Source organism: Notechis scutatus, chromosome 3, assembly GCF_049901735.1.
Source record: "Notechis scutatus isolate UNSWTSFEM ecotype Mainland chromosome 3, rNotScu1.2, whole genome shotgun sequence".
Taxonomy (NCBI): Eukaryota; Metazoa; Chordata; class Lepidosauria; order Squamata; family Elapidae; genus Notechis; species Notechis scutatus.
The window spans coordinates 124,612,008-124,627,751 of record NC_142011.1 but is presented as its reverse complement, the minus strand read 5'-3'; the positions used below and the strand labels follow the sequence as shown (position 1 = coordinate 124,627,751).

Genomic DNA, 15,744 nt, shown 5'->3' with positions numbered 1-15,744 from the left:
TTGTGTCTGAACATATACTTGAGTGCATTGTAGGCTTTAAGGACATCAACAACAAAAAACCTTGCTCAGTTGATTATTCCAACAGGTAGAAAGTTTCAAACACCTGGAAAGTCTTTACCTGATCAAACGTTGTCTTTATTAATTTCCCATTTGATAAGGAATTGAAACACTTTCTAGATAAAATTAAAACCTTGGTCATTAGAAAATTTATTTTAAGAAATTTCTCAGAAAATAAGATGCTAGTACAAGTAATCATCCACAAGAGCTGACTTGAGTTATAGATTCTTTGGTTTACTTTACAAAATTCTAATTTGAAACCATTCCTGGACTACAATTTTATATAGAAAATTGTGCCACATTCAAAATTGGGTTTCAAACTCCATATTTTAATGTGTACAATTTATAGTATTGGTGAAATGCATTATTCACTACTTATAGTTTTTTTTTAAGATTTAAGCAAAGTAATGATGGATTAGAATGTATTTGTTTATTGCTTATGAATTAGTCAAATGATCATTCAGATAAGATAACTTAATGCAGCATATTGGGATATAAAAATATTCAATGAAATAAGCCAGTAGCATGGTCCCCAAACTCTCAGTTGAATAATTTCAACTACAAACAGTCTGTCTTACTATCCTTGTGTTTGTACCTTGAAGAAAATAAGGTAAATTATTGATGAGGACCCAGTGGTATATTCTATCAATTAGTGACTGTTGTTCTCTGGCTGAAGTATATAATCGACAATCAAAGAGGATATGAGTTATGGCATGTATTAATGGTGTGCCATATGTACAGTATGTATCCTTCCTTGATAAGGTACTTGATGAAATTGCCCATGTTTTGCCAGGTGTTCAAAATTTATTCTGGTTAGGGTTCTTGTTAGCCTTGTTAAAGTGTTTTCCAATTGAAAGGTCTTTTTGTTATGGGCCAGCCATTTTCAGGATTTAATGTTATAAGTGTCTCTATGGCAACTTGAGGATTCCCTGTTTGAACATGTCTTTCGTTTGGTGGCTGACTGAAATAAAACATGGAAGTGAAAATCTGAATTTTCTGTAATGGAGTGAGATGGCCTTGGTAAACTGATTTAGCTGTGAGATAGAGTGAGACATGCCAGACTGTTCAACAAGACACATTTTAGGTAATCGGTCATGGTCTTTTGAAAGTACCTTCCACCAATAGTTGAAAACTCAACTAGAGCCATGAATAGAGTGAATGCCTGTTTTAACTACATCTGCAGAGGCTGGAGTGCTTTCGGCTATTCTCAGAATGGATCTTTGGAAGGTTCAAGTAACCTTGACTGTTATAATACACACATAAGTCCTTATAGGTGTTCCTTTAGACTTAAAGATCTTTAATATAAGGACTAGGGGCCCTGGATAGTTATAATTAAGTACTTTAAAAAGTGTTGTAGAATTGGCTAAGGCCCCTGTCACATTTCTTTTAAAATGGCTTATCTATTACCCTGTGTTGGTGAAAACTACTCCTAGATATGAGAAAGACTTGACTTGTTATATACAATCCCTGCCCAAGTACATTTAGTACATCTCTTTCCAAATGCCATTACTTTGATCTTGACCTTATTGATTTTCAAAGACTTAATGGCATAATGGAATGGAATGTGTGAATGACCTTGGAGAAAGAGGGGGAAGTGATGAAACAATCAGACAAGAGAGGCAGGAGCCCCCCCCACTTAATGGGCAGAGAATGAAAATTAGAAAGGACCTGCCCTAAGAGATCAAGCAGTTAGAAACACTGATGGGTGGTTTGTACCTTTAGATTTATAAGATTCTGTTGTTGTGTATTAGAATTAGTTCATCTAGTCTTGTTTCCTGTCTGGTTTACTTGGGAGAACTGACAATTGGTAAGCATCTAATTTCTGAGGGTCTCCTTAGACCAATTTGAGATTGTAGAATTAGGATTATATCATTCCCCTATCGAAGAAACATTCATAAATTTATTACGTTTATTTGGCATGTGGATATCTTGAGAGCAAAGAAAGCTTGGGATGCCATTGTCATAGAGATTAAATAGCATTGTGGTCAGAATGAATTAATTTCATCATATTTCACATTTGCTGTTTATCTGCCTATATTTTGGTGTACTTCATTTTCTAATTTTAACTTTTTATATTATTTCAAAATGCATAATTAAGAAATGAAATGTTCTTGGAAAAATGATATAAAATGAAATAATTCACTTGAGTTAACAGATAGGATGGGCACATTATCTGCATACAGAAGGGTGAAATTAATTAATGGGCAAGAAAGAGTTGGAAGATAAAATTCTGGCTTAGCAAGAACCATAACAATATCTTTAATACAGAAATAAAGGAACAAGAATACAACTCTATTTAATTCCTTTTATGATAAGAATGGGGGCAGTTAGATTGCCAGTACAATTACCTCTGATTTGCATAATAGTACTTCGGCAAAATGGTATTTTGACAAACGGAAGTTGTGGCAAATTTATTCCAAGGTCTTTCATGAGGAATAGAGTTGACAAATATTTTTAAATCAATAGAAGTGATATGGAAGGCTGGAATATTCCTTACTAACTAGTTTAGGATTGAACATAATTGAATATCCTGATTTAAATCCCATCACTTCATGGGCCCATACAGTCTAGGTACATCCAATCTAAAAGTTTACGATAAGAGAAATCTAGTATAAAATCTACTAATTTACTGCCAATAAATAATTAGAAGGCAGTTAGAAGGATTTTACCTATCACTTTTCTTATAGATTGAAAACACGATGGAATTAAATTAACTGTTTAAAAAGTGGTAAAGAATTATTAATATTAAACATGGGAACTAGCACAGAAGCCCACCAGTCAGAACATATTTTCAGTAATTGTGGTAAAATCATATCTTTACCTGGTGCTTTATAATTTTTCAACTGAGAAATTATTGTTCTTTTATTTTATTTTTTCAAAAAGCAACAGGACTGGTTTTTTTTCCCTTGAGGAAGCAGAATGTTTCGTTTCTCATCCAAGAAACTTTGTCAGTTGTTCTCTGGCTTGTTGATTGTTAGTTTCTGGATAGCAGAGGAAAAGAGTTCCTGACTTTAATTTCTTCTGTCAGAGTGGTAGAAAGGGAAGAAGTTAAGACATCTAAACAAGAATCTTTGCAGTGATTCTCAAGGTCAGCTTATCAAAGTTTGTTGCCATACTATTTAATAGGCCCATTTTGTTTTGCCTTGTTTTGTTTTCAGTTCTACTATTGGCAGAGTGCCCAGATTCAGGGGAAGGCCCTAAAGGCTTAATTGTCAGATCTCTGAAGATCTGATTAGCATAGAACTGAAAGGATGCCAAATGATTTGTCCTTCTAATTCATATACCGTATTTGCCGGCGTATAAGACGACCCGGCGTATAAGACGACCCCCCACCACCACCAGAAACGCCCTCCAGAAATCCCCGGGGCTGCAGCGGCAGGGCGGAGTGCCAGGGGCCGTGGGAAGAGCAGGAAGGCTGCAGCCTCGGGCGGAGCGAGGCGAGCGGGATGAAGCGGAAGCGACGCAGGGGATCCGGGAAGCCAGAGGCGCCTTCGCTGCGCCCAACAAGCATCCGAAAGCCGGCAGTGGATATACCGGCGTATAAGACGACCCCCCCCACTTGGAGGCATGTTTTTCGGGGCAAAAAAGTCGTCTTATACGCCGGCAAATACGGTAACTGGAATTGTAGAAGTATTAAGTAAAATCCTACAAATCCTTTGAACTTGGAAGCCCCTCATGGCCACTACGTTTCCTTGAAATATGTAGCCACAAATTCAAGGAATGGGTGGCTTTTTTGTAGAATCCCATCAGTGAATATTTACGCCATTATTTTGAAAGCAAGCATGATTTCAACAGCCTATAAAATAGAGAATGATATTAGAATGGCTTCAGGACATTCTTCTATCTGTTAAGATACCTTTTTTGGAAATACTTTTTAAATAATTTTTCTTTTATTCAGAGAGCTAAGATGAAATACAAATTCTAAAAAAAAAGAAAAAAACCTTACAAAACCAAAAATAGACAAAATTTTAAATACAAAAGACAAATGTTCATTAAAAGGACAAAAGACAGAAACACATGTACATGTATTATCCTCCTTAGTAAAGCTTTGGCTTATTAAAGCTTTGGCTTATTAAAGCTTTGAATAATTTTGTGAGAAGGGGTAAAGAAAAAAAATGAAGATAAATCAAGGCTAAGGTATTATTTGAAGAAACTAAGATCAAGTTGGTAATAAAAGCGATACAAAGTTGGATTTTAAGATTAATAGATATGTTGTTTTCTTAATGGACTTTTGTTGAGATCAGGACTGAAATGTCAGATTTTATGGATTTATTATAGATGAGATGGGATATGAGAAGAGATCATTTATTGTATTTTTAAGAGAAAATGACATTACTAACATTTGTTTATAGTGGTGAAGGGGAAAACATTTCTTTGTATCTTCTATTCTTTATTATATTATTTTTTCTACACCTATTTTTCTTTTTTCTTTAGTTTGTATTGTTGTAAATTATAATCTTTAATAAAATTAATGTAAGAAAGATACACACTATAATAACAGAATCTGGAAAGTGTGACAGTTTCTTTTTCCTTTCTCTTATACCCAAGAGACACAAGGCAGATGAAGCTCGAGTTTCTATCTCATACCTTCCTGTCTTTCCAGCTGCTGCTTTTGTAATGGCTTTCACATATTTTCTTCCGTTGTAGTATATCAATCTCTAAATGTTTCACGGCTTTCTTGAGACTTACAGCCAGAGATTGTTCAAGCTCTTTTCCCTATTAGAGAGATACATTTTAAAAAAATCTAACAAGAGAGAAAGCTACTAAATTATTCTAAGCAAGGGCCACGTGTTAAAGTATATTTAAAATCTGTAAAATAAAAACAGAATGCTTAATTATTTGGGAATAATTACCATCTCCCTTTGCATAAAGCCCTCTGCCTAGCTGTTTGAAATTTGCAGTGATACCAAACAGAGAAATATGTTTTAAAGAAATACTTTGTACTGCTTCATCAATTCTCCTCTGCACCATGAAACATCTGGTTTGCAGGCTTTTGCCAATTTCTTTGAAATGTAACACAATGGTGTCACTTTCCTACAATTCTGGTGGAAATTAACACTGTAAAATGTTATATGTTATATAATGCTAAAGAGATTAGAAGTCTCAGCTCTGTTTTCTAAGCTTTGTATCTCACTCTAAGGAAGATTTTATTATCTTCCAGACAAGAGGAAGTGGTCAAAAAACTTAAGAACCTGCACTGGACACAATTCTCAATGAAAAATATACAATGACAATGTATGATAACTTATAACCATGTCCTTTCAACTGCCAATTCAGTTGAAAGGACATGGTTATAAGTTATCATACATTGTCATTTTGTCATTTCTGGTTATTTTAGGTATTTACACCAGTGGAAAAAGTAAAGTAGGAATAAATAATATGTCATTGGAATCTTGGCTTCTCTATGAACAACCTCATTTTGTTAATAATATTGCAGGGTGGACAACAGGGAGAAAGGGAGGAAACAGCAAATTAGAAGCATTTAATTATAGTGAGTGCCCGTTGTGAATCCTTGTGAAATTAGAATCCTTGTGAAAGAACAGATTATTATTGTTTTGGAGAAAATCTATGTTGGGTATCAAAATCGCGGCCCACAGTCTAGATGCGTCACGCGCTGGCCAGGCCCACCTCAGTTTAGTGAAGGGGGGAAGTCACAATATGTCACATGACGGCAACGTGACATCACAAGTTTGACACCTGTGATCTATGTGATTGCTAGAAATGAAAACAGCTTGATGACATATAATCAAATGAAAGGGTGAACCATGAGAAACCTATTCAACTCAGTTGACACCGTAACTGCAATTAACATAGTTGTACTTACAGCAACTTTATTCAGTTGGTGCTTTGAAATTTAAGAAGCAGTGGAATTAGTTCTTTACTTGGAAGTTCCTTTTGTTTCTTCATTTTTTTCATAATTTCCTATATTATGATTTTCAACCCCTTTCCTTCTTAAATATAAAGATTAACAAGGATCCATATCCTTTTTTAAATTGGAATGAGTGACCTTGATGCTCATTCAAAGGCAAGTAACTGAACATTAATGGAAGAAATAGGTTGTAATATGCTCAGCCACTTACATACCCAGCTATAATTCATTCTCAGGCAGTTAAGATGAGTTAAGTACCTGGCTGGTACTTATCACAAGCAATAAAAGGTGGAAATTGGGAGATAGAAGAAGGTGAATGTAATTTGTTTACTTCTTGGCAATGTAAAATTATTCCACCACCAGAGAAGGATTGGAGAAGGATTCTTGAAAAGTAGTGGGATATTTGTTTTCCGGATATCATAAATTCCCTCTTTATCTTTAGAGCTCCTTCTCTCTTCCTCTCATCCTCTCCCTCCCCAATCTTAAAGAAAGGCTCAAGAACTTAAATATTATAAGAAGCTAATTTCTGTCATCTACTAACTTAAAAAAGGCATTCAAATTCTGGGAGCCATTATTCCTGTTTAATTGAATTTCCAATGGTTTTCACAACAATTTTATTCTCAAAGTTTTGGTTGCTTCAGTGTCAGTCACCCACAGTCATATGGTGATTTTCAACATTCCCTGCCAGCTTCCCACAAGAACCTGGCAGGAAGAAGTCACTCTTGCTCCCAATGTTTATTTGCTTGCCTGTGGTGATTCTGTTTATCCATTTAAGTAAGGAAATACCTTTGAAAGGATGACCCAATGGATCATGGATTATCTAATATTTATATATGATTCTGGACATTAAAAAAATTACATACTTTTCCTGGAGTATATATTTGCATGGGAATCTCTATAAATAGAAAATGATAGTCTTTGCTTTAATTTCAACAATGTTATAAAACCAATAAGAACTATTGATTATTCACTCTACCATGGTGAGGAAACATACATCTGACAATTTGGTGACAGTGGCTAAGATTTTACTCCTTGTCTCTTGCTTGCTGCAGAAATTCCAAATTAAGTTCTCAAAATGTGCATATTTTGCCCTTATGTAACCAGGCATTCTCATTAGCAATCCTACTTCACAGAATATCTTACATACAGAAGTACAGATAGTCCCAACCCTTTATGTTTTCCAAGATCAATTTGTTACAGCTAGCTTTTAGCCCATAGTGGTGATTGACCATATCATCTTAGGTCATTTATTATGAATATCATTGATTGCTTTAATTTACTATATATTTGATTCTTGCTTCTCATCCAGTTTGTACAGATTGGAGTGGCTGATAAATACTGTTAATTAAATAAATAGTCCAAAACTGCCAATTAGAATACTTACTTTGTACAATACGATTCTGTATGTTATAATAAAGGGGCCACAATCTTATTAGGAAAATGTAGGAAAGGGTAATAATGATAGATCATTCATTTCATCTATCATTTATTATTATTATGGTTGATCACACATTCAGCCAGATGTTTAGACTGAATTTTGCATTTTTGTCTATCTTTTGAGTCATTAATAATAATTATTTGTGTGTGTGTGTCTGTGTGTGTGTATCAAAATTCCTGCCTCTTATTTGTCCATACTACAACAGCTCTATCCTTAGAACAAGATGGATAAGAGCAATCTTTTTTGTTTAAGATAACCCAGTATAAAAAGAGTTTATGTGAGCCAGTTGGTGGAGTGATAAAATATTGAACTAACCTTGAAGGATCATAGAGTCTAGTTCACCCTCAGCCACAGAAGCCACCTGCATGACTTGTGACCACTCATTGTCTCTTAACGTGACCTGTAATTGGGGAAAATAGGAGGAAGCAACACCATGTATACCACCTGGAGTATCTGGCAGGAATCAAATCTAATAAATGAGGTGGAGAGTATGTAAATGTGTCTTTTAAGAAAGCTTGAAAATTAGATTAATTTGATCACTGTCTAGCCCAACCAATGGACACGTAAGAATTCTGTGTAAGGGAATATTTGTGATTCTGGAACTTTGTGGCCCATGTAAGGTATACAAAGTCTGCTTTTGATCTGAAATCCAGAGAATATTCATAAACTGTTCTTTTACATAACCTAAGACACAAGACAACTTTCTACTGAAACGGGGCATAGAACAGGTATATTCGCCCGTTTGCTCCTTTGAGCTATTTGTAAAAATAATAAAAGTGGGGTATAAATAAATGAATGTAGGACCAGTGTAATTAATCTGATTTTAAATAATACCTCATTTACTGTTATAGTTCTAATAATTTCTACACATTCTGAATATGCACTGTAGATTGCTTTAAAAAACATTTTAATGTTTATATTGAGTGCATTTATATTAACATTACAAAATTTTAGGAATATTTTGTTGAATAATTTAGATTTGCAAAAATGCTAGGCCAAAAACAAAACAAAGAATACAGTATAATTTAAGGTTGTTTCCGAGCTATAGCAGTCTTTTTTGTAAAGCAAATGTTACAGACTTTTTTACTTTTTCATTGCAATTAATTGCCTTGCAGAAGCTAATTTATTGGTATATAATTACTGTAAGCAGTTAGAAACTGAAATGCCATTCAGTCGTCCTTGATAAAAAATTCTGACTGACAGATTTCTCCACACACTGGACAATAACATCTTAAACCGTTAGTATTTTATTTATGGCATGAGGGAGGGATACTTGTTTTCCAAATACTTTTTTTCATAATTTGTCCAACTGTTTTGATCAGTGCTTGATCAGTACTTGAGTTTTTGGAAAAGATTTTGCTTACAAAGGTATTATAGGAAGTCAGTCCAGCATCTTTTCTTGCTGGCTGCTCTATTTTCTCTTCTAATTGCTGTCTAAAAACTAAGGAATCACCACACTGAGGATTAATTTCTGATTTCTTTGGTTTTCTTTTGCTGATGCAGATAAGAAGACAAGGAGGGATACAATTACTGGTGGATCTCTTGGACCATCGAATGACAGAAGTCCACCGTAGTGCCTGTGGGGCTCTGAGGAACTTGGTATATGGGAAAGCTAATGATGACAACAAAATTGCTTTGAAAAACTGTGGGGGTATTCCAGCACTAGTACGATTACTCCGGAAGACTACAGATTTGGAAATCAGAGAACTGGTCACAGGTTTGAATATCTTTCTTTTATTGCTTGTTAACTTTTTAAGAATTAACTCAGTCCCTGAGACACTTTAATACATTGCTTGATAAAAACAAAACACGGGTTCAATATTGTACTTGTATATTTGAACATATTAAAACAAATCTTGGTTTTGTCAATGTGTAGAATAGGCATGTACAGCAAGACACATACATATTCCTCCTTGAGTAATGTGCAGACAGCAGTTTTCATAACAATTGTGATTGCTACTATGCTTAAGCTCGGTGCTGCTGCCTCAAATTCTTTGAATAAGGGAGGAAGGAGAATGAAATTTTCTACAGTGTACAATGTGGTTGATGATTCCTTAAAATACTATTTAATGGTAATTCTGATATTCTGTATATCCTGACTATGTTATTTTAATGACTTTGGACCGTCCCCTTTTAAGATCTTCTTCTGCCTTCTCTTGTAAAAAAAAATAAGTTGCATATACCGTGTTTCTCATATAATAAGGCCGGGTCTTATTTTTTTGAGCCCAAAAAACTGGCTAGGCCGTCTTTTCGGGGTGACTTAATTCCCCCCTTGCATCTTTGGGCGGGCGGCGACGGCTTGGATGTTGACCTTGGCATTGGTGGGGCACTTCGTATTGGGGTCAACGCAGGCAGCACCATATCCAGGTGTGCAACAAAAGTATTTCTTAACGGCAAGCCCCCACCATTCCCCCCATTTTGCATGTTTTAATATAGACCTTAATTTGGGGAGGGGCTTAATTTCATTTCATGCCTATAAAACATGCTGGGACTTCCTATTGGGGGAGGCCGTATTGTTGGAGAAACAGGGTATTATCCTGACTGCAGACTCTATGATTCATCTCTGATTACAGATTCCAAATATTTTAATCATTTCATCTTTCAACTCTTACCTGTCAAAGGCAGAATTCATTAGATACAGTACTCCTTGTTGTGGTGATGATGTGATGCATCATGTATCCCTTTGAGTGACAGTATTACTGGCAGATAATAATAAAACAGAAAACAATAGCTTTATTTCAACCTTCTGCTTCAGTCCTTGGTTCTACTATCTATCCTTGGTCTCCCTGAAGTAGTCCACAACCTGACTTGAAGCAACAAGGGACAAACTGTCAATCATCTTAATTATAATCCATCTATTTAATGCTCACTTAGGTCACTTAACCATAAGATTGGCCTGGACCCAAGCATCTGACACAGAGCTTGTCAATCTGGGCGACACCTGAGCTGGCAGGACCTGGCTTTGGGAAAAAGCACTCTGCACATGATCAGAAACCCTGTGAAATCATAGTGCTTCTGGTCATGTGCTAAGTGCTTTCCCCCCCCCAAAGCCAGGTCGATGACATCATGGTCATATGCAGAGTGTGTTTGGATGGAGAATCAGAGCAATGTCCTCCGCCAAAGCCAACACCGATGCTGTGAAAAAAGTAATGCTGAGAAGAGGGTTTTTTTTCAGTTTGACTCCAAACGTTCTTGTCCATGCAGCCCCATTTCCATAGTGCATCATATCTGCAGCTAAATGCGGCTGCAAACTTTGCAATCTGCTTGATCGGCAAGGATTGGAATGCAACTCAAAACAAGCCTTTTTAGCTTTTAAAAAAGCTGACATCCCACTCCATTGCTTCCTTATTTTCAGAGCAAGACACTCTCAAACATTAAGCAATGCAGCTTTTTAAAAAAAAATGCAGGGCAGCAGGGGCTTTCCATTTTGACACCCCACCACCTCTCATTTCCCATCCAGTGCAGCCCCACCCATCGCAGCCCCACCCCCTATGACAGCCTGCTCGTAGGTGATAGGAGCACTCAGGATGACTCCTAAACTGAGAGAATGACTCCAATAATTCGTAGGAACAACGTAAGAGCTCTTTGTCCAGAAGAGTGCAGTGCTAAAATACTATGCAGAACCCTCAAAGTCCCAGATTTGGGAGATTAAGGAAGACACATACCACCCATAAGAATGAAAAGAGATTTTTATAGCTTGTATTTGGTTTTAATGGAGTTTATGATTGTTTGCTACTGAGATGAGTGACTATAAAAAGTGAGTGAGTGAATGGAAAGAAAGAGGGAGGGAGGGAGGGAGGGAGGGAGAGGGAGAGATAGGCAGGGGCGGGAGCTTTTCCAGAAGTTCATCGTTTGTGCCAATTGTATCTGTTCCTAGATTGGGAGGGGATTGCTTGTGATCACTCAAACTGCAACAATCTCTTGGTTAGATTGTTACAATGGGCTCTACATGGGGCTACTACCCTTAAAGACAATCTAAAAGCTACAATGCAGAATATAGGGGCATAAGTAATTATAGTCTAAAAAAATAGAAAACATCTGAGCCTTTTAATGCAGAGATTTGGATGTTAGCCTCCAAGATCCCCAATTATAATATAATTTTCCGTATTGGGGTTAGAGGCTGGGAGTGATGACTGTTATTGTTGTTACAGTTTACTTTAAAACATTGCCTATTTTATGCATGTTACACAAATACAGAATTCAAATGATCAATTTCTGGGCCAGATTCTAAAGCTCTCTCTTTCAGCAGTTATGTCATCGTTACATTTTCTTCAAGTTAGCATAAATGGGCATGAAGATTATTAAGCATGAAATAATTAGAACTGACTGAGTGCACACCTGAGACTTTGGAATTAAAAATTTTTGACCAACTTGCAGCCAGCTGATTTCTGCCATCTTTTTCTTCTGCTTGGAGAAAAGAATTAAAGTTTGATTAATCCTGGTACCCCAGGATAAAAGGATCGAAACAGAAATTTGTAGCTCATCTTGATTATAGAAATCAAATTGCAGTCCAGTTTACCAGTTACCAGCTCCTCTAGCCCATGTCTACTGTGAGTTTGGTAACACCAAAGAAATGAGCCAAAGAGATTATGTCCTTTCACAAAAGTTACCTTGATTTTATACACCCTAGCTTACCTTCCTGTCTTAGCACAACCGTTTGCAGTACTTTCTATACCAGCACCTATTTGCTTCAAAGATACATTCCCTCTTAATGTTGGTATATAAATCCCAAAGTCTGTACTGGCAAATCCCAGAAAAAGAAGAATGATAAATGTGAAATAATTCTATTATGCCATCTTCTGTAGTATGAGCTTGAGATATGATTTGTTGTAAATCAGACAAAAATGGCCACAGTTAGAAACACATGAGAAAATTAAAATTACTTATTTTTAGATCTTATCAGTCAACAGTATTAACAATATTTAAAGAATGATCAATATGCTCATTTAAAATCAAAAGAACCTCTTCAATATTATCAAAATATTGGTTCAGAATTAATAGGCTCCCTTGAAAGCACTGTAAAAAGTAAGGGAAGAAGGTTGAGGATTTTAATTTGTCATCTGGAACTCTTTATGGTATAAGATTCCCTTTAAATCGGTTTCAATACATGTTTGAGAATTTAGTAAAGAAATTCTACAAATCTTAAAGTCACATTTGCTAATAAATATTTCTCCAGATTATGCTGATTATAAAGAAATATGTATGTATTACCAACACTACTGTTCAAACTTCATTTATTTTAGTTGAGACTTTTAAAAATATTTATACTATAAGTTTTAGTAATTAATTCTATTCTAATTTAATTGTCCATTTTCCCAAGAATTAAAAATAGTGCACCAAACGTATTAATTAGATATTGGTTGTTAGTATAATTAAAATTAAAGTATTAGTCTCTGTGCCTCAGAGGTATTTAGTAGTAGCATCTTTATTATGGTCATTGACCATTGACCATTGACCAGTTTTATGCAAACTTTGTAAGAGGTTACAATGCTTAGACAAAATATATAAACATTTTCTAAAAGACCAATAAAAGTAAATAAAATGTTTCAGACTACTAAACATATAAAAAAAAATATCATGCTAAAGATCTATATACTTAAAAGTTATTAATGAAATTGTAGAGCTGTTTTCTCAGTTCTACAATTTCATTAATAACTTTTAAGTATAGATCTTTACTATTATATTATTTGTTTTTGTGTGTGAATATAATACTAAAATGCTTACATGCTAAGTACTAAACTTCTCATCTAATTCTTCATACTTTATTTCATATATACAACTAGGGAAATATATGTAAGTGCTAGAGAATCAATTAAGCTCATTTTTTTGCTTGAAGTCCTTAGGCCAAAGAATACATTACATTTCCTCATGCCAAAGAATGCATTATATCTCCCTGTTTGAAAGCTCAGAGAAAAGTTACATCCACACAGCTGCTTTTTCGGGCCCATCTTTTCTCCCAGAACTGGTAGTCAATCATGCATCCAAAGTCTTGCTACCCCACAGGGTGTGCCCTTAGAAACCCAGAAATGGCTGTACTTCATTGCACAAAGCATTTTAAGGGCCAGAATTGATGGTTTCTTCAGTGGAAATTCCAGCCTTGCCAAAATTGTGTTGTGCAGATCCACCCACCTGGCATGCATAATGCTCCATGTGTTGTAGGATTGTTTTTTGTTTTCTCCTTTCCCATTCTGCCATCAATTGATTGAACTAATTATTCCTGAAATTATGGATTGAAACTATCAACCTCTATATGGCAGCAAAAAAAAATGTTTTAGCTGTTATTTAGTGGTTGTCGTATTTGTCCAGCAAAGATACAATCCAGTGAGTAAATTATGATGGTGAGCTGGAATTTAATGTTTTTAACCGAGAGGATCTGCATGGGAGCTTAAAGGTGTAATGTGAGGAGTGAAAGCCAGGATCGGCCACTGGGAAAGGAATTCCCAACCACAAATGGTACAAAAGCACTATCAATTATATTTTCAAATGTTTGAAATTAACCAGGGATGGGCTAGTAAAGATTTTGTATTTTATAGGTTGCTTGTTTGACTGTTTGACCTTTGGTCAGCAGCAGCAAAAACTTTTTTATATCTCTTAGCTATTATCTAGTAGTTGTCAAAATTTCCATAGCTCAGATGTGACCACTAAATCACTTTGGTGGAAGTGTCAGAGATTTAGAAAGATGTTCAACTGTGAGGAATAAGGGAGGAGAGGGGGAGGCTATAAGCTATCCTATGAAGGCAGAATGTGAGGATCTAGCTTTTCTCTGTCAGTTTCGGGTTAGTTTCAGGGTTTGTTATAGTTAACCAACTAACTTAAAAAAGAGAAAAATATGACTGCAGAAACTGGAGTTTCTATCTTCCTGCAGCCACAAGTGGGCTAAGCAATGGAGCAAGAGATCAGAAATCCAACTGAAAGATTTGTTCCCACAAAAAGGACCAGTTGGAGCTACAAGATGCTCAGCAATGGGACATACCATTTCAGGGTACATAAATGTACCATATATTGGCTGCATATAGTGCTTTCAGACAGGATAACAGGGGAAGCACCACTTCCAGTACCTTGGGCTATTATGAAACAGTGTTAGTAGATAAGCCTCATGCCAGGGCAAAGAAAATGGGTGGATTTGCCTGGGGGCTGGAAGGAACTACCTGGCACAAAGTGAACTAGCTTCAGAATCTTCCTCTTAGCCTCTAGAGAAAAATTACACAATTGTTAATTCTCAGACAGGGGAATTCTAGCACCTGTGAAAGAGAAAAGAGTACAAGTTAGTGGATAGTCCATGGATATGGTGGAGGCTGTTTTCAATCAGCGGAGTCTTTTTGCACTCTTTTTCTGTCTCTTGTTCTCTAATATTTGAAACCTGTAGCAAAGTAGAACCTAGTTCTCAGCAATAGCAAATTAATAAAATTAATAAAAATAGTCTTGGACGGTTCAATTTCAAACAGAAGACAATGAAATCAGCAACCCAAGAAAATTCTCCACTGCTCTTTAACATTCATTGCAAACTTTCACTCTCTCTCTCTCTCTCTCTCTCTCTCAATTCTGTACACGTGGAATTTTAATGTTATAGAAAGCATTCAGTCGCACTACTTCGCTGCAAGGGAGAAGTAGGCACTAGGGAACATAAACAACAAAGGGGAATTCTGCTTCTCAGTATGCCTTTTATCTATGATTTATTAATGAATTAAAGAGGGAACATAGCAGTTAACGCCACCTGCATGTGCACGTAAGAGAGCAAGAGATGAGGAAGGAGCCTCTTTACTATAAATAAATGTATCAGCACAGCATTATTTTTCAGTCTTTTCTTAGTGGAATATTCTCGGCTATAAAAGACAGTTTGGGAGGGAAATGTGAAACTAGTTCTCCCTCATCTTGGCCAGTTTTCTATCCATTCCTAAGCAAATATTACCTTCATTATCTGATTAATTCACAACCTGTTAATAAATAGGCATCTGAATACATTCAAGAATAGTTCCCTTTCATTGTCTCATACAGACTGGCAGTGATGTAAATTACAGTCCAAAATGAGTGGTGAGCTCTTGACTGATTAAAACTGATGAGAACATTATTTGTACTTAACCAGTGATCTGCAGTGCTTCTCTCATTTCCATCACTGAACCAATCCCCTAGCCAATTTTCTCCAAGCAATTTGTTCAGAAAGTGTGGAAAAATTGGCAGAAAGGGCTGGCTAGAAAACAAATCCTAGCTCCAGCCAGGTAGTTAGTTCTTCCCTACTGGGTTTTTTGCTCATTTCAGTTACAAAGGCTTGAGAAGGTATGCCTTTTCTTATGTAACTGTACAGTTGAGACTTCTGGATGTCAGAATGTTCACAAGAGAAAATAAATATAGAAACTCTGACATTTTCAGAGGAAATGTGTAT

At 35.9% G+C, this 15,744-nt stretch overlaps 1 protein-coding gene across 17 annotated transcripts in view; it reads left to right on the top strand.

The window, feature by feature from the left end:
• Positions 1 to 15,744, top strand: part of CTNND2 (catenin delta 2) — a 492,160-nt gene that overhangs the window by 372,265 nt on the left and 104,151 nt on the right. For all 17 annotated transcript variants that reach the window (XR_015748772.1, XM_087961146.1, XM_087961145.1 and 14 more), the window contains one exon: positions 8,868 to 9,081. Coding sequence is in view for 16 of the 17 variants with exons in the window: in XM_087961146.1 (XP_087817272.1) it covers positions 8,868 to 9,081 (214 nt within the window). In the remaining variant the exon portion in view is untranslated. The remainder of the gene's footprint in view (positions 1 to 8,867; positions 9,082 to 15,744) is intronic.